This window comes from Dreissena polymorpha, chromosome 16 (genome assembly GCF_020536995.1).
Source record: "Dreissena polymorpha isolate Duluth1 chromosome 16, UMN_Dpol_1.0, whole genome shotgun sequence".
In the NCBI taxonomy this organism is placed as follows: domain Eukaryota; kingdom Metazoa; phylum Mollusca; class Bivalvia; order Myida; family Dreissenidae; genus Dreissena; species Dreissena polymorpha.
Genome location: NC_068370.1, coordinates 21,403,198 through 21,426,247, shown reverse-complemented (window position 1 = coordinate 21,426,247; position 23,050 = coordinate 21,403,198). Strand labels below are relative to the sequence as shown.

The window sequence follows — 23,050 nt, the reverse complement described above, 5'->3', positions numbered from 1 at the left end:
ACACTCTATACATAACTAGATTTATTATTTCCTTCGGTTAGTTTTACACCAACATTTGCTTATACCTTTTCATAATCATAGCTGGACATCTTTTTTTACTGATTATGAATCTGAAATCAATCAATAATAATTATCAATAACGATTGTATTTTACCACAACAAAATAGATAAATTGAAACATGAGACTTAAACATGTGCCCTCCACGTACTGGAAAGCAAGACAATCGATCCCCGTGAACCTTTTTTGGTGCAAGCATGCCATCATTTTCAATATCAATTCTGGGACATGTAACTTTTATAAATGGAAGATTATCATAAATAAATTCAGCTCACGATAGCTCGTTCTAGCTTATCATTTAAAACCATGTGCAGAATTTAGCGGTGCCACGAATATCAGTAACACGGAATATAAATACGGTGTTTATAATCAGTGTTGCGCGGTGCATTGATATTTATGTAAGTGATGCATGTTTTCACCAAACAATTAGGCTTTTAACAGATATTGAAACAAATAGGTTCGTATGGCATGTTCTTTTTATGTATACAATGATTTAAGTATGTTACATCAGGTCTGACACATCGGCAATCATCTCATTTTTACATTTTTCTCACAAGTACGAATGGTGTCGAGCGCGACACGACTTTTTGTAAACACTATTTTAAGTCATGCTTAATATTTCACGACTTGTCAACTTTTTAATAGACAACATATTGGTTCAGAAATTCGGTGGAGATCTTCGCTAGTGGCAATCATTTAGCAACGTCTTATAATAAAACATTTTGTCACCCACTTACCTGATATTGCTACGTCCTCAATGTTTCTTTTCGTCAGAAGGATACTGTGCTATTGTCAGAAGTATAAAATTTTGACGGTGAGCGGAATAGTTGTGGTAATCGCATTATCACCTTGTAATAATGTTTTGATATTGCGGGAGAGTAAACGTGCATATTTTCAAAATTACAAGTTTTCGTGATGTGGAATTTCATTCCGGGGGTGGTTGAACCTACGCCTAAAAAACCTTAAACTAATGAAGAGAAGCTTGAAGTACACCGAAAATATGAAAAGGATAAGAGATATTTTAGTACATAGTATAGTTTTCTTTTTATAAATGCACAATAGATTGTGAGTAGTCCGGAAAGTAAGTTGAAATTTCGGTAAAATAACAGAGAAATTGTCGGACCACTTGAAATCTTGGAGGACCAGTAATTTCTGAAAGCTGGTGATCCTTTGGGTGAGTAGGTAAAAAAAGTTAGTGTTAAGCCCTGTTTATAATTGTTAAATATGAAGTATCATTATTAACATATTGTATTTATGCCACAAAGAGTGAGAGGCTATGTCTGTCTGCTTGTAGTCAGATCCAACATTTTGTTGACTAATCTTTCTTACTGCTTGGTAGTTTTTGCTCAAACTTCACAACTGACGAACCTTTATGCACAGGTTGTGCATGGTATAGTTTTTACTGTGAACAATTTTGTTAGATATGGGCTTTATTATAAGAAACAAAATTGTGGTGCCTTCTAATTAGAAATGGCAACATATTTTGCAGGTTATCCAAATCAACATGCAGGGCTGGAACTTTTTCTACCACAAACACATTTTTGCAAGTGACACATGGTTCAACTAGCACAATCTTGTTTTGTCTCACACTTTATTTTGCCCTTTAATTAGTTTAACAGGTGTAGTCAATGAATGTGTTTTAAGATATTTGATTGTTTGATGAAATTGAAAATTGCATTGAACATAGTAAGAACTGTTTATAGCGCTTATTATAGTTTAGAACAATAATTTTCTTCAATTCAACATATTCTGTGCTATTACATATTTTTGTAGGCAGATGGATAACTTACTTGAGGTATTATTGTGTATATTATTGTTCCTTGCAGACATGATCAACATGTATCAGCTGGGATTCAGCCCAGGATGTTGTGGGTGGCTGTATAACTCAGGGGATGCAATCCCTGCACTGGCAATGTAAGTCAGTTTGGAGACAATTCTTGCATTGACCATGTAAGTGATTTGGTCAAGATTTTTATGATTATTGTATACCTGTATGTATAATTGTGTATTGATAATTGTGATTATGTATGCTGTTGTTGAAGATGTTATAGGGATTGATCTAGTTTAAAATTGTTTTTACACTTCGGGTATCCCTTACTTGACAAAGTTGACTACTTTTTGTTTTATGTAGTCCAAAATAAGAGATGAACATTGTATTCATGTTCATGGAATAACAAATTGAAAGACATGTAGGGTTAGGTTAGAGGCATAATTTAAGGAATAGCTTTTAATGTATTGGTGAACTATAACATCTCTTAGCATTATTATCCCCTGCCAGAGGCGGAGGGATATTGTTTTGGCGTTGTCCGTCCGTCCGTCCGGCTGTCCGTCCGGCACTTTTGTGTCCGGAGCCATATCTTGGAAGTTCTTCGGTGGATTTCATTAACCAGGTTTTCCCAAGGAAAAAACTGGTTATTAGATTGGCGAATGCGGGCGGGCTGGCTGGCGGGCGGGCGGAACAAGCTTGTCCGGGCCATAACTATGTCGTTCATTGTCAGATTTTAAAATCATTTGGCACATTTGTTCACCATCATTGGACGGTGTGTCGCGCGAAATGATTACGTCGATATCTCCAAGGTCAAGGTCACACTTTGAGTTCAAAGGTCAAAAATGGCCATAAATGAGCTTGTCCTGGCCATAACTTTGTCATTCATTGTGAGATTTTAAAATCATTTGGCACATTTGTTCACCATCATGGGGCGGTGTGTCGCACGAAAGAATCACGTCAATATCTCCAATGTCAAGGTCACCACGACTAAAAATAGATTTTTTTTAAAAACAAACTTACAAAGGGGGTTAATTTTGTTTTTTCTTTCAAAAGTTCAGTTTGAGTTTTCTCCCTTTATCAGATTTTTTTTCACAATGAAAACCTGGTTTTGTGACAATTTTGTCCCTTGTTTAAACTTGGTATCAGTATATATATGCATAAGAGGATGATGCACGCCAAATGGCATTGTACACCATCTGTTAAAAACAGACTTATGGCCCTTTGTATCTTGAAAAAATGCTTTTTAGTGTCCGGAGCCATATCTTGGAAGTTCTTTGGCGGATTTCATTGAAACTTGGTATGAGTATATATATGCATAAGAGGATGATGCACGCCAAATGGCATTGTACACCATCTGTTAAAAACAGACTTATGGCCCTTTGTATCTTGAAAAAATGCTTTTTACTATAGGCACTTTTGTGTCCGGAGCCATATCTTGGAAGTGCTTTGGCGGATTTCATTTAAACTTGGTATGAGTATATATATGCATAAGAGGATGATGCACGCCAAATGGCATTGTACACCATCTGTTAAAAACAGACTTATGGCCCTTTGTATCTTGAAAAAATGCTTTTTACTATAGGCATTTTTGTGTCCGGAGCCATATCTTGGAAGCGCTTTGGCGGATTTCTTTGAAACTTGGTATGAATATAACCTTCCTTTGTCTTAGTTTTGTGTTATTGTCCTCCGTCCGTCCATCTATAATTATGTTCATCCGTCCAATTTGCACCCATCCTCAAACAAAGCATATGTTGCGGGGGATACCTTGGGCCTTTCAGGCCCTCTTGTTTTCTATCTTTTGTCTCAGCTGACAGAGCAATTTGCTATATGTAAGTGCAACGTTTCTCCGCAGCAGAATCTGCCTACAAGAGTTAACATAGTACAGCACCTATACACATTAGGACAAACACTTTCAGATTGGTGTGGAAGAAGGTTTAATAAACTAGGCCTTTAAGAATTTTCTTACATGTTTTTCTGACTGCTCCAAACATCATACTTAAGAACTATAGGTCTGAACTAGCCATGTCGACATTAGATGTCTTGTATTTTGCCCAATTTCAGCTCCGAGAAGGACTCTCCCAAGATCTATGTGTATGACGGCCGTGGACAGAACACCCCGATCCATGTGATAGACAAACTGCACTACAAACCTGTCACAGTCATAAAGGTGCTGCCTCCGCTGTAATTCAATAGCTACTGTTGTCTCTAGAAACCAACATTATAGCAATTTAGCTATAAAGCAACCAATGTTCTAAATTAATGCCAAAAAAATGTAAGAATTTTTAGGAAAAATGATGATGATAAATGGTAAACCTTTAAATGATTATTGTCCCCTACCGGTTTCACCGGAGGGGACTTATGGTTTGCGCTCCGTTTGTCAGTCAGTCTGTCACTCTGTCTGTCACACTTTTCTGGATCCTGCGATAACTTGAAAAGTTCTTCATATTTTTTCATGAAACCTGAAACATGGATAGATAGCAACATGGACATTATGCACGTCATTTCACTTTGTTCATACGTCAAAAATTCTGGTTGCTATGGCAACAACAAAAAATAATAAAAAAAAAAAAAAAATCTGACAATGGTGGAGCCGGTAGGGGACATAAATTGCTTGGCAATAGTCTTGTTTAAAAAAAATTATTTTGTTTAAAATGAATTTCTGCTTGATTTACATGAAACATATATTTTAATAAAATAAGTAAAGTTGTACAGCATTGTTTTTAACCAGGTTTTCCGAAGGAAAAAACTGGTTATTAGATTGGCGAATGCGGGCGGGCTGGCTGGCGGGCGGGCGGAACAAGCTTGTCCGGGCCATAACTTTGTCGTTCATTGTGAGATTTTAAAATCATTTGGCACATTTGTTAACCATCATTAGACGGTGTGTCGCGCGAAAAAATTACGTCAATATCTCCAAGGTCAAGGTCACACTTTGAGTTCAAAGGTAAAAAAAGCCATAAATGAGCTTGTCTGGGCTATAATTATGTCATTCATTATGAGATTTTAAAATCATTTGGCACATTTGTTCACCATCATGGGACAGTGTGTCGCACGTAAGAATCACGTCAATATCTCCAATGTCAAGGTCGCCCTGACTAAAAATAGATTTATTTTAAAACAAACTTACAAAGGGGGTTAATTTTGTTTGTTCATTTAAAAAGTTCAGTTTGAGTTGTCTCCCTTTATCAGATTTTTTTTCACAATGAAAACCTGGTTTGTGACAATTTTGTCCCTTGTTTTGTTTTATTGATGTAATTGGTTGTTCTCTTGATATGTCTTGTTTCTGTCCTTGACTATGCCTGTTGCCAACATCTACAGTTCAACCCGGCCTGTGACCTGGTGATCTCGTGGTATTTATTATCCCCTGCCAGAGGCGGAGGGACATTGTTTTGGCGTTGTCCGTCCGTCCTTCCATCCGTCCGTCCGGCACTTTTGTGTCCGGAGCCATATCTTGGAAGTGCTTTGGCGGATTTCATTGAAACTTCGTATGAGTATATATTTGCATAAGAGGATGATGCGCGCCAAATGGCATTGTACACCATCTGTTAAAAACAGAGTTATGGCCCTTTGTTTCTTGAAAAAATGCTTTTTACTATAGGCACTTTTGTGTCCGGAGCCATATCTTGGAAGTGCTTTGGCGGATTTCATTGAAACTTGGTATGAGTATATATATGCATAAGAGGATGATGCACGCCAAATGGCATTGTACACTTCTGTTAAAAACAGAGTTATGGCCCTTTGTATCTTGAAAAAATGCTTTTTACTATAGGCACTTTTGTTTCCGGAGCCATACCTTGGAAGTGGTTTTGCAGATTTCATTGAAACTTGGTATGAGTATATATATGCATAAGAGTATGATGCACGCCAAATGGCATTGTACACCATCTGTTAAAAACAGAGTTATGGCCCTTTGTATCTTGAAAAAATGCTTTTTACTATAGGCACTTTTGTGTCCGGAGCCATATCTTGGAAGTGCTTTGGCGGATTTCATTGAAACTTGGTATGAGTTTATATATGCATAAGAGTATGATGCACGCCAAATGGCATTGTACACCATCCATTAAAAACAGAGTTATGGCCCTTTGTATCTTGAAAAAATGCTTTTTACTATAGGCACTTTTGTGTCCGGAGCCATATCTTGGAAGTGCTTTGGCGGATTTTATTGAAACTTGGTATGAGTATATATATGGATAATAGGATGATGCACGCCAAATGGCATTGTACACCATCTGATAATAACAGAGTTATGGCCCTTTGTATCTTCAAAAAAATGCTTTTTTTAGTGTCAAATATAACACTTTTGTGTCAGGCGGGGAATATCAATTCAACGAATTTGCTTGTTGTTTCTGTCATTGACTATGCCTGTTGTCTACATGTACAGTACAACCCTGCCTGCGACCTGGTGATTTCGTGTGATGTGGGAGGCATGTTGGAGATGTGGACAGGACCCAGGGGCGACTACAAGTTTCCCAAGGGGCTCAACTTCCAGTACAAGACAGACACAGACCTCTTTGAATTCATGAAGGTAACCTTGACAGTGTGGTAAAAATCTGTTAGAAGTCACTAACCACGAGCAGATACAATACGTCCCCCTTTTCTTTATGTCTGCCCTCAGTGGCCATAGGGAGTGGATGAGTTATATATTACACGCCTACACTTTTGTACATTTTGGATATTTCTTGTGTGCCCAATGTAGTCAAGGGTTAGAAGTGTCTGGTATGTACGAATGATTTAAAGATTTCTTATTAGGTATAGTTTGGTTGAAGATCAATTTTAGCATCCTTCTCTGGTGCAGCCCAGGTCATTTGCTTTCTAAACACAACTTGATCAGGTGGAATAAAAAAATTAACCTCATCTTTTATCAAAAGTCCACCCCAAAAACAGTTTTGTGAACATTTCACTTGATAACTTTGTTTGTATTTAAGGAAAAGTAACAATCAAATTAAACAGTCTCTGCAGTTTGAAAATATTCCAAATTATTGTAAAAAGTATCATAATATATGGTATTTATGGTCTATGATATTTAATCCATACATTCAGTGCAAGTGTTACCCCACAGACTTGTGCTTCTCACCGGATGGTAAAAAGTTTGCTGCAGTCTCAAACGACAGAAAGGTAAGATTCATAACTTTATCAATACATTATCAAATTTTATGGTAAAATACCAAGAAAAATGTATGTTACTTTCCATCATACTTTATTCTATTAATGCATATGGAATGCTGAGAATCATTTTCAGAAACAAAAAAAACTTGCTGACCTGAACACAATTATTTGACAAAGAAACGCTTTAATCTAACCAAAAATAGGGTGAGCATATATAATAAGGGGTGACGCCCGTAAGTCTATCAAGCTGAATTCTTAATTTTTATGGTATTGACTTTATATGGGTCTCACCATCTGAAACAAAGTTTTACTGATTATTGTTTCTGTCCTACTTGATGTAGGTCCTTCCTGCTGTCTTTCCATCTGTAATACATTTCCTTTGCACATGAGATCTCATGCACCAATCATATAAATATGCAACATAACTGTAGAATGGACATTAAAAAAAGTGTGACTGTACAAGTTTTTCCCTAGACATCTGATGGCTTTGTGAAGTCTGATATTCAGTTGGCTGAACTTATTGAATGAGTTCCTCAGTTAATCTTGGACAATATGTACCTCGTTATCCCTCCCCATGCAGGTGAGAATATTTAAGGTGCACACTGGCAGGCTGGTGAAGATGCTGGATGAAACCCTTCAGGATGTCATTGACCTTCAACAGGTTTATAATAACTCGTATTTAATTGGAACCCATCAAATGATTATTTTATTCAAAATATGCTGAAGGAAATTTTGTTGTTGATTTTACTTAATACAATAAATACAAACCATTAATGATAACACAAAAAGCTTTATGCCTCAGCCACAGACTTTAATAAAATAATTGTATACTTTTGAGATAGATGAATGCACTTGGAAGCTTTTTAAAACCTTGTAAATAACACATATTGATGTGTTTTTTACATGCAATAAATAAGAATTGATAATATTGTAAAAATATACATTAACACAAGACTAATTTAGCATTATGTTGTGTTATTTTCTATGATATGATATGGCCTCTGGCTATGCATGGTCTGTGTTGTTTAGATGAAGCAGCAAGTTCCCAACATGGAGTTTGGTCGACGGCTGGCGGTGGAGAAAGATCTTGAGAACTCGGATTCATTTAAGCTTTCAAACATATGTAGGTTGCACACAGTTTTGTTTTTCATTTAATTACCAGCTGATATAGTATACCGTATATTAGTCCAGACACATTTTATTCTATGTTTAGCGTCCACTTTAACCTGATAACTAGGCATTCAAACAATACAACTAGTGAATGAAAAAAGTTATTTTGCCTGTGATTACTCTACAATATATAAACATAAAACTATTAATATTTATCATCTTCATGTGAAAAATTCCTTAAAATGAAGAATAGTTCAACTGTTATCAATTAAAAGCACCCCTTTTTGTTAAAGAACTATGCCAGATATATCCCAGATCAATCTAAAGCCATCATTATAAGAATGGGTGTTATCAAACCATTTTATAGTTTGGGTGGAAAGTAAGAGGCCAGTTATATTGAATCCACCAGTTCAAAGAACAGGTCATAGAAACTTGTATCATGAAATTGGTTTCTGCACAATATATACAAATTTCTAAGGATCATACAAATAAGTATGTCCCACAGGGAGTAATCACATGATAGTCAACATGGCAATGTACATGCAGAGGCAGGTTGTTTTTTTCCGCCGTTTTGTACCTATTATTACTTGTATTAATTTTTCCAGCAATATCAGCATAAAAGTTACTTGATTTATTTCGTATTAATATTCGCTATATATATGGACTTTACTCGCTGCGAAATTTCTTAGCGGGATTACAGATCCACTAAGAAAATTCACAGGGAGTAAAGTTGAGATATAAAGAAAATTTTAATACGAAATAAATGCTAATCACCCTTTTACTTATATGGCTGGAAAGTGAGCATCATTAAAAAAGGGTATAAAAGGGGAAAAAAAACTGTCTTGGCATTGACGTCGCCATCTTGACTATAAAGTGAATACCCCCTCTGTATGCTGGTTAGTCTTGACTTAGTGTTGGTATTGGGTTGCTCTATGTTTGTTTCAGTATTTGATGAGACGGGCTACTACCTGCTGTATGGGACGATGCTAGGAGTGAAAGGTTTGCCAACTATACATGCATGTTGTAGGTGAAGTCAGGCTTCTCATTGGTCAGTTAAACAGGAAAAAGATTGTGAATGAATTAACTTGATAAATACTGGATTTTAACTTTGACAATACAAATAATTTGAAAGATAAAAATATGCCTATAGCATCATGTTTTTCTGTTTTAAAGTAGGTAATGTACACTGATCTATGGTGTGTGTGTTTTTTTCACCATGGTGGGTTTTGCTGACATTATCATTTAATTTCACTTCATTTAGGTTAATGGCAGTTAAAACTATTATTTTCACCGCATTAGCGATTCAGTAAGAAAATGGGCCCAAGCAGCAAACTGCTTTTTTATCAGCTTTGGTTAAACATACATGTATAAATAAAATTTTCCTTTTTATGCCCCGGATCGCATGATCAGTGGTATATAATTTTTGGCCTGTCTTTCTGTCTGTCTATCATTGTATGTGGCTGTCTGTCATTGTATGTGTGTCTGTCCCAAAACTTTAACCTTCTTCATAACTTTTGCAATATTGATGATAGCAACTTGATATTTGGCATGCATGTGTATCTCATGGAGCTGCACATTTTTAGTGGTGAAAGGTCAAGGTCATCCGTCAAGGTCAAAAATAAAATATATGGCTTCAAAACAGCGCAGTAGGGGGCATTGTGTTTCACAAACACAGCTCTTGATTTCTTTAAAAGTATGTAATGTACACTGATCTCTGGTGTGTGTTTTTTACACAATTGTTGATTTTGCTGACATTATCATTTCATTTAACTTCATTTGACTTAATGACAGTTAAAACTATTCTTCTCACTGCATAGGCAATTTAGTATTGACATGGGTTCAAGCCACAAACTACTTTTTTTATCAGCGTAGGTTAAAACTATAATACTATAAATAATTTTTTTCCCTTTTGCTACTTAGAATCCCTGTAACATTATTAGTTTTACTATAGCTTTTATTAGTACATTTGTCAAAAACTACAAGCTCCAGTTGTTCGTATTTGTTATGTTAGATTGCATATTGGCCCCCTATCACAGTTTATCAAATCATAACACAGCGGAAAAAACTTGCCATACTCAGGGGCTCAAATAGTTCATGTAGACAAAATACTTTAAGAATAAAAAATCCTTTGAAACCTTAGCGCCGAAGGTTTAATTTTAAGTATGTTACTATGTATTTTGGTTCTAAACAAACTAAATTGAATAATTCGGTTTGGTCAAACGGGCGAAACCCCAGGGTACAATTTTCTTTTTCAAAGCTTTTCAATAATACGTGGTCATAGTGTTCATGGTCACTGTTGTGACAAGCTGTTAGTAGTTGTTACAGGATCTTAAAAAGCAGCTATTGACATTTGATAATGTTTGCGGTCAGTGAAGTTCCAGAACAAGGCTTTAAGTGATTTTCTCAATATCTACCTATTTCTTTGAAGGAAGAAGTGCTTGCATTAACCAATAGTGAAAATATACTTGATTCATATTTTGAAATGGTCAGGACATTACACCGTCAAATTGTCCATGATCAGAGACTAGGGCTAATTTGCGGAAAATGTTAACAGCCAGTTAACCTAAAACCAATAAAGTTTTGTATCAAAGAATTGTTTGCAAATGAAATGGTAAAACTTGAAACTTATATGTTTATTGTTACCAAATAGTTATGTATAAATAATTTTCCCTACTTTGATTAACGTTTTCCTTGTGATAGAAATGTCATTGATGTATAGAGGTAACAGACTTTTGCCTTTAAAGTTGTGAGCACCTTGGACCAGGACATTAAGAATTCAAGTTTTTAGAAGTAACTGTAAAAACTTAAATATGCTGCCTACTTTTAGGCCCCAAAAAACTGATGTAAATACATAATGAGGATTAAAATACTGCTAACACAACTCTATATAATACCTTTAATACACTCTCCCTACCCCCAGTTGTGAACCTACACACCAACCGGTGCGTGAAGATCCTGGGGAGGCCAGAGAATCCTAGGTTCCTGCACATCGCTCTGTTCCAAGGCTCGGGCAAGAAGCCCCGGGCGGCCACTGATGTGACCACGGCAGCCTCGGACAACCCACTGCTGCACCAGCAGAACATGGACCCCATACTGTTCAGTACTGCATACAAAAAAAACAGATTCTACCTGTTTTCTAGGCGGGAACCTTTCAACAAAGGGAGGTAATTGATGCATCTTGTTTAATCTGTTTTATACTTGTTACATGTTACAAAAACAACATTAAAATGTAGAATTTCACGAAATTTCGTACTGAATTTCTTATTTATAAATGTAAGATTTTATGACTTCCGGAGTACCAGCATCAACCATGACAAATGTCAGGATTTCATTATACTTCTGACATAATTGCCTACTTTAAAAATTTTCATGGGAAAAACTACTACTGGAATCAGTTATGTTTTGTAATTATAACAAAAGAGATATTTTCATGAATGACAAATTATTTTTATGTTTTTCTTAAAGATGCTCAAGTATTGTCTTACCATGTCATATCCAATTATAGCAAGTGTTCTCCCCATTAATCTCTTTTTCATGTAATAAGAATTTTTTATAACAATCCGTAATTATTTGCAGTTCTGATGCTGACCGTGACATTTTCAATGAGAAGCCATCCAAAGAAGAGCTGATTGCTGCGACACAGGTACATTTGAGCCTCATGTTGAGGTACATTTGAGCCTCATGTTGAGGTACATTTGAGCCTCATGTTGAGGTACATTTGAGTCTCATGTTGAGGTACATTTGAGTCTCATGTTGAAGTACATTTGTGCCTCATGTTGAGGTACATTTGAGTCTCATGTTGAGGTACATTTGAGTCTCATGTTGAAGTACATTTGTGCCTCATGTTGAGGTACATTTGAGCATCATGTTGAGGTACATTTGAGTCTCATGTTGAAGTACATTTGTGCCTCATGTTGAGGTACATTTGAGTCTCATGTTGAAGTACATTTGTGCCTCATGTTGAGGTACATTTGAGCCTCATGTTGAGGTACATTTGAGTCTCATGTTGAGGTACAGTTGAGTCTCATGCTTAGGTACATTTGAGCCTCATGTTGAGGTACATTTGAGTCTCATGTTGAGGTACATTTGAGTCTCATTTTAGGTACATTTGAGTCTCATGTTGAGGTACATTTATTTGAGCCTCATGTTGAGGTACATTTGAGTCTCATGTTGAGGTACATTTATTTAAGCCTCATGTTGAGGTACATTTGAGCCTCATGTTGAGGTACATTTAAGCCTCATGTTGAGGTACATTTGAGCCTCATATTTGGGTACATTTGAGTCTCATGTTGAGGTACATTTGAGCCTCATGTTGAGGTACATTTGAGTCTCATGTTGAGGTTTATTTTAGCCTCATATTGGGAAAAGTTTGAGTCTCATAATGGGAAACCGGAGCTTAATGCACGTGTTAAAAGTGTCATCCCAGATTAGCCTGTGCAGTCCACATATGCTTATCAGAGAGGACACTTTCTGCTTTTTATGCCCCCGGTAGGGTGGCATATAGCATTTGCACTGTCTGTCTGTCCCAAAACTTTAATAACATTGGCCATAACTTTTGCAATATTGAAGATAGCAACTTCAGGGGACAAAAATTCCACTCGTCCGCTCGTATTGACGAGTGAAATCTTGAAAGGACGAGTGAATTTCCCTAAAGCTCTCGTCCTACAGGACGAGTGAAAAAAAACTGATATGAAAATATGTATTTTCTGACCAGTAAGACTCTTTTTCATTAAATAAAATCATTTCTTAAAGCATATCTATTCCGAAAGTAGAACGCGAATGAACCGGAAACCGTAATTGTAAATTCCATACAGCAGGTGCGCGTTGTTATGCGAGACTGTGTCCCCGGAGTAAATATTGGCTTTTTGGTGTAAACTTTGCGCGTCCATGTTGACAGGGAACCATCTGACTTCATTCACTGTAAGTATTGATTTTTTTAAAGAATTATTTTACTGCGAAGTACAGTTTTAAACCAGTCTGAATTTCATCTGAAAAATGTCTGACATACGAGCGTTCTTTAAAGGGGGCAGGAGCGATGTTCAACCATCCGAAATGGAAAGCACGCAAGCATTAGAAAAAGGAAAAAAACAAATTTGTCTTTATTTATTTATTTTGTGTTCCTCATAAATAAAGTAAGTTAACATTTCTTCTGTGATCAGCTGGCATGAATAACTAAGTAAGCAGCATTTTAGCAGTGATATAGGAAACATTGTTAGTCATATCAGTCCTTTGCAATCTTTCTTTCACACATATTTGAAGGACAAGTGCATGTGTTTGCAGGACGAGTGAAAATTTTAATGCACTTGTCCTGCAGGACGAGTGCAATTTATAAATATTTTTGTCCCCTGAACTTGATATTTGGCATGCATGTGTATCTCGTGGAGTTGCACATTTTGAGTGGTGAAAGGTCAAGGTCAATGTCATCCTTCAAGGTCAAAGGTAAAAAAAACAAATCCAAGGGAAGTAATAAGTTTTAAAGGGAGATAATTATCTGTACCAAATTATAATAAAAATTAAAAATAAATCAAAGCGGCACAGTAGGGGGCATTGTGTTACTGAAGAACACATCTCTTGTTGGTGTGTTTTTTTTGTTTAAAGAAAGTCTCTTCTTAGCCAGAATCCAGGGACATTACGCACATGCATTAAGCCCAGTTTTCTCACATCCAAGCTCATATTGATTGTCGTTTGACACAGTGCAATGACGTCAGTAAATAATATGCAGAATTTCATAAAACATAAATTTATGGATTTTGTAGCAATAAACTAAAGAAGTCGCATCATATTTTACCGTATATGTTGTGACATTGCTTTTTCTAATTATTTGCAGGACACAAGCTACACAAGAGTGGCTGAGAACTGTATCATCCACACAACCATGGGGGATATCACCTGCAAACTTTTCCCTAAAGAGTAGGTTATCAATTGATATGAATATCGATATGAACAATTCTGTAGCTAAAATTGTTCAACTAATTTTGATTATTTAGATGTTTGGTATTTAAGTATTTATTCAACAAAAATAAATATTTCAAATTAAAAAACTGATACAAAATTAAGACACGTTTTCAGGAAGGGAAACATTCTGAACTCCCTCTACATTGTTGAGCTAAATGTTTCAAACTAAGTACAGATTCAGTTTAGAGTTGCATCAGGAGCTTTTGTGAAAACATGTAAGTGAAAAGCATTTTACTTTTCACACATTCACCATACCTATAGATTTTCCGTCACCAATACACACCCTATTCGCTTCTGGCCTTTTCTGTTCCCATATCAGGCTAGTAGCCAGACTACTTTGTATTTCAACACAAACATTCGACCTACATTGGCATTCAGCATCATTCCCTCAAATACATTGCTTACATGACATTAAATTGTTCAAGATCTATTTTTGAATGAAATAAAACACAAGTCTTGTTTGTTGTGTAGAAAAGCAATGCACCCAAGAATTACATGTCTAATACTGACACATATTTGATTAAAATCAGTGTTTTGCTTTTAAGAATAATTATTTTTTCCCGAATTTTGATTGTGATTTCTTCTGCTCAGTTATTTATTATAAAGTAACATACTTTCAAGCTCAAAGGTGAAGACTCTAAGAGGTCAAAGGTCAAATAGGGCATTTTATAATAAAAAATAACTGCTACTTCTGCATGTATCAGTCAGTTTGAACACAACATGTCACAATAGCTCAATTACCGTTCTTGACAAAGCACTCAACATGTTTCCATTGGCATTTTAAAGACACTGTTTGGTAAACAACAACAAATGATTTAAGATCTGACAAAGACAGAATACAGTGGAAACCATCGTAACTTTAAACTTTAAAGCTTGTGTATTTTCGCTTGGTAGATTCGTTTTTGTGTTAAAACATGTGTTCTTTGTGGCCATATTGCATCTGACCTGTCCTTGTATGTGTGCAGGTGCCCCAAGACAGTGGAGAACTTCTGTGTGCACAGTCGGGCTGGCTACTACAACGGGCACATCATACACCGCGTCATTAAGGGCTTCATGATACAGACTGGAGACCCACTAGGTGGGACACTTGATCAGTGCCTTGTGTTTACTTATTCTACAATAAATTGCTTTAAACATATGAATTATAGTGCGATTCAATAGACATTCTTCATAGTAAGAGTAGAACTTGTGAACAATCCCATGGCAGGGATCGAATCTGGGTCCTCCTGATCACTAAGTTGACACCATACCCACCAAGCCATATCCACTAGGCCATATCCACCAAGCCATATCCACTTAGCCATATCCACCGAGCCATATACACTTAGCCATATACACTAAGCCAAATCCACCAAGCCAAACCCACCAAGCCATACCCACCAAGCCATACCCACCAAGCCATATCCACTAGGCCATATACACTAAGCCATATACACTTAGCCATATACACTAAGCCAAATCCACCAAGCCAAATCCACCAAGCCATACCCACCAAGCCATACCCACCAAGCCACCATAGTTGAAAATCCTAGTTATAAGATTGGTGGGGGCATGAGTTAGGTAGTTTGCTTTCAATAACTTGCATTGGCCAATAATTATAGACTTTGGCCATAGCAAGCTTGTGTGGAGACCTAGCTTGGGATTGTTTTTTATGACCCCCAGTCTATTCCGGGGAACATATTGTTTTTGCCCTGTCTGTTTGGTGGTTTGTTTGCGTCAAACTTTAACCTTGGTCATAACTTTTGCAATATTGAAGATAGCAACTTGATTTTTGGCATGCATGTGTATCTCATGGAGCTGCACATTTTGAGTGGTAAGAGCTCAAGGTCATCCTTCAAGGTCAAAGATATGGGGGGACATAGTAATTCACAAACACATCTTGTTTGTTACTTAAAATAGACAAATTCTTTCTGCTCAAAGACATTTGCTTGGAAGGGTTTATTTAAATGAAAGTGTGTATATAGGTAGTTTGCAGGCAGATTGACGTTTGGATTGCATTAAGGGCCAGTTGAGTCAAGGCCACTGTAAGGTAAAGTAGAAAAGCAGCAAACTGGTTGTAATTGTGTCAATATGTTAAGTTTGCAGTGACCAATCTTGATGAAACTTGGGTATATATTATGCTTGCATAAGACCTGGCTGGCTAGTTTGGTCAAGGTCAAGGTCAGTCTTAATAAAATTTGAAAAAACAGTTTCCTGTCAATAACTTGACTCAGGATGTTGCTTTTGCACTGACATTTTTGTGTTTAGGCAGCTTACACGCAGACATGGCTTGGTATTGCATTTAGGACCATTCTGGTCGATGTCAAGGCTTTTAGAAAAAAGAAGAATGGTTTTCTCTCATTAACATTAGTTTTGATGGCTGAATTGTTCAGAAATTGTGTGTCTGTAGCTTACATGCAGACCTAGCTTGAGATTGGTCTCTTAATAAATGTATTAGTATAACACTGAAAACAAGTTTTATGACATTGCCATGTTTCTTGATTTTAAATTATTGTAAATGAAATATCAGTTATAAAATCCTAAATGGCTTATAAAATGTTGTCAGAAATATAAACAAGACCTGTTTGATCTATTGACCTTTGTTGTGCTATCAGCCATAGCTTTCAACATTTGCTGTATGATTAGGTACATCTTGTTTACATGGCTTAATATTGCCTATGTGTCCCTGTACAATGTACCTTGTACCCTGCTATTCACACAGGCAACGGTACAGGAGGGGAGTCTATCTGGGGTGGTGAGTTTGAGGATGAGTTTCATGCCAACCTGCGACACGACCGCCCCTACACCCTCAGCATGGCCAATGCAGGACCAAACACCAACGGCTCCCAGTTCTTTATAACAGTCGTTCCCACGGTAAGAACAACTAACTGGGCTATACATTTTAGCTCACAGTCATGGTGATCTATTGTGGTAAGTCTTTGTCCAGCATCTTGCATTAAGCTCATCAACATTAAACTTGGCGCCAATCTACATCCAAACTTGATGAAATTTGGTCAGAATGTTTATCTTGACCTTATCTAGGCCAAGTTTAAATCTGGGTCACATGAATTCAATTCGCTCACTAGGTCAAATGTTTGCCTTACTGACATCAAAATTGCGTAATTCATGATTTTATACATTTATCATTTCTAACAGTTTACCTATACCTGCCTTATTCTAAAACTTAGCTGTCAATTACCGGTATACTCGATTCTTAAAAGCAGTTATGGCATTTTGTGATACATTAAAGCAAAGATCCATGTGATTACTAATGTTTCAATTCATTGAAAGGACGGTAAGAATGTCATATTTAAATTCCATTTTTTATCTCACTTGAGACCAAAATATTCATGGTGGGCTTTTGTGATCAACTTTTGTATGTTGTCTACCATCAAGACTTACCTAATGAACACTCACATTTATTGCCTATTCTTAATACAAATTTTACGTATACTGTATCTGCTTTAGTCTAAAATAGAAAAATTACAATATTTCTTTGAGTCTCAAGTGAGCAAACTAGGGTCTAGGCAATATTGTTGTACATTCAAAACAAGCAAAACCACAATAGTTTTTACTGTTCTCTTTCAGCCCTGGTTGGACAACAAGCACACTGTGTTTGGACGGGTCAATCGAGGCATGGAGATGGTGCAGGCTATATGTAACGTGAAAACCAACCCCAAAACTGACAAGCCTCATGACGACATCAAAATCATCAACATCACCATCAAGTGATCTCTATGTGAACACCTGTATTTTTTCTATAGAAGTTTACAGCTTATAAAAGATGGACATTATTTGGCTGTGTTAGGGAATAAATCTTCCATTAAGAGCCATAGGGACTTATCAGTCTTCTTTAAAAAATATTCAGGAACAAATTGTAAGCCTTTTTAGCATTCAAAGGACTGGGGTGTTCCTGAAATAGATTACGATAAGAGTTGGTTCCATTCAGAACGGTCTGTTTTATATGAGAATGCAGGCCATGTTTGTCTGGGTGCCCCACCTATGAGCAGGTATCCAGAGAGTGGAACAGTGTGAACAGTCATTCTTTGAAAAGGTTTTACTGAAATATGTAGAGAAATTGTGCATTTGTTCATTTAGGGAAGAAACATGCAACTGTTTTAATAAACAAGTTTCACATGAACCATTTTAGTGATTATCACAACCCTATACTTTATCTATGAAATCAAAATGTAGCTTGAGATTTGCAGACTGTTATTATAGTGGTTATTACTGTCTGCATTAATGTAGCGTCATTTAACGTTTTTATCTACAAATAACCACTGTAATTACCGGTACTTCTTGATCAGTACAATTTACTTATACATAAAACAATACGATAAGCTTCATTATAACAATTAAGTATTGCTTATGAAAAACAATGCAATTTATAATAGTTCCTTTTAGTGACATTTGCAGTCGATGTATTTCTTCAAAACCTTGTCTAATTTTTTTTAGATCATAATCATATATAAAGACATGACCTCTTGAATTATAAGAATATGTTATAAAGTAACAATTGGAAACATCATAATATATGTTAGCAAACAAAAAATCCAAAAAGTTCCTTCAACTGTGAAATATCTAACAATATATTAAACAACATTTTTTTATTTAATTGAACCTATCTACGGAAGATTGTAATGTTTAACAAGGTAGGCAACTCTCTCAGACATTGGTATTTGGAATGTGAAAAGGGTCTGTTGTAGTTATTCTCATATGTGATTCATGTGAATATTTACTGTTGCATATAATGTAATTTTGTATCCATCCTTTTGTCTTAAAGGCTTTGTTCAAACGTTCTTTTCAATCCAAAATTACACGATTAATCTGTGAGCTGAGACGAAAAATCCCAGACAAGACATTGCATGGTAAACTACTGAACTCTGTGAAAGACTGTCGGATGGGGCCTTACATTTTTTGAACTAGGCCTTTGAAACTCCATGATAAACCTTTGTTTGAAAAATTAAACATAATAATGCTCAATGTTTTACCAGTCTAAATGCTTATGTCGAATTGCTTAGAAATAATGAGAACATTTTGTCGGACTTTAAAATGCACTGTACATTTGTAATAATAATAACCTTTTAAAATAAAAATATTTTTATAGCGTTTATGTTTGTTTTCAAAGATGTCTTGTCGCTTGTATCGCATAAAATAATGGGTATCTTCCCTTATGAATTGAAAAACGATTTGTTAGTTTTAAATTGTACATGGATACCATGAGTCATTTATTTCTTTTTATTTGAAAGAAAGCATTCCTATTACATAATTATTACTGCAACACTGTGTTGCCTTTAAAGAACGATGTGTATTGAGTGCACATTCTATGGGCTGACTGGAACGTGAGGTATTGAGTGCAAACTCTATGGGCTAACTGGAACGTGAGGTATTGAGTGCACACTCTATGGGCTGACTGGAGCGTGAGGTATTGAGTGCACACTCTATGGGCTGACTGGAACGTGAGGTATTGAGTGCACACTCTATGGGCTGACTGGAACGTGGATATTGAGTGCACACTCTATGGGCTGACTGGAACGTGAGGTATTGAGTGCACACTATGGGCTGACTGGAACGTGAGGTATTGAGTGCACACTCTATGGGCTGACTGGAACGCGAGGCATTGAGTGCACACTGTATGGGCTGACTGGAACGTGAGGTTTTGAGTGCACACTATGGGCTGACTGGAACGTGAGGTATTGAGTGCACACTCTATGGGCTGACTGGAACGTAAGGTATTGAGTGCACACTCTATGGGCTGACTGGAACGTAAGGTATTGAGTGCACACTTTATGGGCTGACTGGAACGTGAGGTATTGAGTGCACACTCTATGGGCTGACTGGAACGTGAGGTATTGAGCGCACACTCTATGGGCAAACTGGAACGTGAGGTATTGATTGCACACTATTGGCTGACTGGAATGTGAGGTATTGAGTGCACACTCTATGGGCGGACTGGAACGTGAGGTATTGAGTGCACACTCTATGGGCTGACTGGAACGTGAGGTATTGAGTGCACACTCTATGGGCTGACTGGAACGTGAGGTATTGAGTGCAAACTCTATGGACTGACTGGAACGTGAGGTAGTGAGTGCACACTATGGGCTGACTGGAACGTGAGGTATTGAGTGCAAACTCTATGGGCTGACTGGAACGTGAGGTATTGAGTTCACACTCAATGGGTTGACTGGAACGTGAGGTATTGAGTGTACACTCTATGGGCTGACTGGAACGTGAGGTATTGAGTGCACACTCTATGGGCTGACTGGAACGTGATGCTGATCCTAGCAACACACGACACATTCAACTATGATTATATTTCAATAAGAAAACCTCAATTAACTTCCTGTATTACAATAATGCCATAGTTACTCGTACATAACAGGCAGTTTTCGCAAACCATTCGACTGCTAAATGTAAAACGTATAGTAACAGAGTCTAGAAAATGCTGCTACTCATGTTGCAAACGAATTTTTCCAGTCAAGAAGCAGTGCTGTTTCCATGCACATATAAATAACTTTCTATCGATTAACTAATGCAGTCGCATAAAATGTCTGCAGACCACGAGACATCCCCGCTGTTCATGCGCCCGACAGCTGTCGCTTCATATTCACAGCCGTTGTCTCGAAACGTCCTAGCCTGCGACAAGATAAATAAGTTACAAATATTATAAGAGCGATGCATATTTCATAGTAATACATTAATATTATTTAAACTTTGTGATATAAATAAATATGATAGCATAGAAATAAGAAAAGACGCAATTTACTTTCATCGCAAACAGTTGGACTACCTCCTACACTTCAGACAAATACACAACGATCACATTCGCATACATATTACACATAACTTATCGAAGCATCAACATAGAAACTACATATTTATGCCTCCGAAGGAGGGCATATAGTGATCGCACTGTCAGTCTGTCCGTCCGTCACACTTTGCGTTTAGGTTTCGAAAAATGCTCATAACTTCTATGTCGCTTCAGATGTAGCATTCATATTTGGTATGCATGTGTATATGAACAAGGCCTTTCAATACGCACACAAATTTTGACCCCTTTGATCTTGACCTTGAACTTAGGATCCGCGTTTAGGTTTCAAAAAATGCGTTTAGGTTTCGAAAAATGCTTCTATCAAAGCGTTTATCGGGGGCATATTTCATCCTTTGGAGAAAGCTCTTGTTTGATTCTTAATTACAGCTTATTAAAATGCAATGCTATTCTTTGTTAAAGTATTATTTCATGGCCACTTTATATTTCGGCATCTTTATTACGCATCTGACCATGGCTACCAGTGTACATGGCTACCAGTGCACTGTAAGGTCTCATTGGTCACCGCACTCTCGTCCTTTCCTAAAAATCGTATCTTTGGGCAGATGGGGCACGTTAGACCTAATCTGGCTAAAATATTACACATTTTCACAGGGGCAGATCCGCACATAGAGGCACGAAGACGCAGCGGGACCTGAATATTAACGCTGACTTACACACAAACACTTGCCAACTTAGTTATTCATGGTCTCGGCATTTATATAAATGCTTGTTGTAATCATCTCTGCTGTTAGTTTGAAGTAACGTGCTTTCTATGATTCAGTCACAGTCTCTGATATTATATATGGAACATAACGGGTAGCCTAGTTAAAGGTTCCAAAAGTTTGCGTTAGTCGAGTGGCTTACATCGCTCGTGATGAGCCTTCACACGATGGCTGTACATATAATATGTCGGTAAACTTATTCTGTCGTCTAAATACCGGTACTTGGCGCATAGAGATGCTAGTATAACTGCAATCGTGTAAATGGACGCATGAATTGAAAAAAAGCAAATATAACGTAATTGCATGTCAATCTCAATTATAAACGTGAAATGCGATCGCTAAAGGTTCATTCAAAACCTTGGTCTACTGCGCGACAAAACCTTTAATTGTCAAGGCGTAATTCAACAAATATATATTGAAATACTGTCACAGTATAAATGAATGAATGGTTGTTTAAAATTATGCGTGGATATTATCTTGGTTTACTTTAACATCGATTCAATTGATATCACCGCAGACAAACATAGGCATTTTTCGGCACAAAAGGCATAGACATCAACAATTCAATTTTTGTGTGGAACAATATTTTGTTACTACTTATTAACCCGTTTAAAAAGGCATTGGCAAACATCGTAGACCCAGATGAGACGCCGCAGCGCTGTTTGCTTACAGGAATTTCTTCTGTAAGAAATATTCTAAATACATGTATAGAAATAAATATACTAGACATCCCTAGTTTTGGAAATAAATTGATCCAATTTAGTAGGATTGGAGAGTCCACTAGGCACAAATGGGTTAATATGACATTCCGGCGCAGTGTTCACAAGGTTTAGTGATCGCCATTCGCGCTATGCTGTCAAATGCACACTGACCCAATGGTCACAGGTACTGATAAGTGGGTTCAATGCAGTGCGCTATGTGTCATAAAAGACGAAAATGGTTGAGCGAGACCAGGTTAAAACTTCCCTTGGGGCGGTTGGGGTCATATACGGGACTGAACAAAGGGAATACTGACATGATTCGACACTTTGAATGTATCAGGTTGCCGGTGAAAGAATTATGTCGAATTTTAGATTCATGACCCACCACCACCGCGCCACGGCTGTCTCTCCCCCTTGTTTAACCCATTTATGCCTAGTGGACTCTCGCATCATTCTAAATTGGATCAATTTATTTCCAAAACAAGGGATGTCTAGTATATTTATTTCTATATTTGGAATATTTCTTACAGAAATTCCTTTAAGCAAACAGCGCAGACCTAGATGAAATGCCGCATCATGCGCCGTCTTATCTGGGTCTACGCTGTTTGAACATAGTCGAACTTTTTTTTAGCAGACGTTTTGTCGGAAGATTTTTATTGATTTAGTATGTGCTTGCATTATAATAAACTACGGGTAATAAAAACAAAATAATAATACAAAAAAAAAATAAACATTGACATCGAGCGCCTATGGTTAACCCTAGGATGATGAAATCCAACCTAAAGTAAAATTTATTTAAATTCACCGGTGAAAACCCCCATAGACAATCACGATTTTTATATA

General features: G+C 36.9%; 1 protein-coding gene across 2 annotated transcripts in view; it reads left to right on the top strand.

Annotated features, from left to right (window-relative positions):
- LOC127862179 (peptidylprolyl isomerase domain and WD repeat-containing protein 1-like) overlaps positions 1-19,084 on the top strand; it is a 36,642-nt gene extending 17,558 nt beyond the window's left edge. Inside the window, exons 5-17 of one of the 2 annotated variants that reach the window (XM_052401183.1) lie at positions 1,885-1,972; positions 3,888-3,993; positions 6,205-6,348; positions 6,864-6,938; positions 7,525-7,590; positions 7,959-8,052; positions 8,985-9,038; positions 10,960-11,203; positions 11,616-11,682; positions 13,867-13,949; positions 14,960-15,072; positions 16,696-16,847; positions 17,562-19,084. In XM_052401183.1, the coding sequence (XP_052257143.1) occupies positions 1,885-1,972; positions 3,888-3,993; positions 6,205-6,348; positions 6,864-6,938; positions 7,525-7,590; positions 7,959-8,052; positions 8,985-9,038; positions 10,960-11,203; positions 11,616-11,682; positions 13,867-13,949; positions 14,960-15,072; positions 16,696-16,847; positions 17,562-17,705 (1,430 nt within the window). In that variant the 3' untranslated portion in view covers positions 17,706-19,084. Of the gene's footprint in view, positions 1-1,884; positions 1,973-3,887; positions 3,994-6,204; positions 6,349-6,863; positions 6,939-7,509; positions 7,591-7,958; positions 8,053-8,984; positions 9,039-10,959; positions 11,204-11,615; positions 11,683-13,866; positions 13,950-14,959; positions 15,073-16,695; positions 16,848-17,561 lie in introns of both variants that reach the window. The other variant, XM_052401182.1, reaches the window with a different exon arrangement.
- Positions 19,085-23,050: the final 3,966 nt, after the last annotated feature.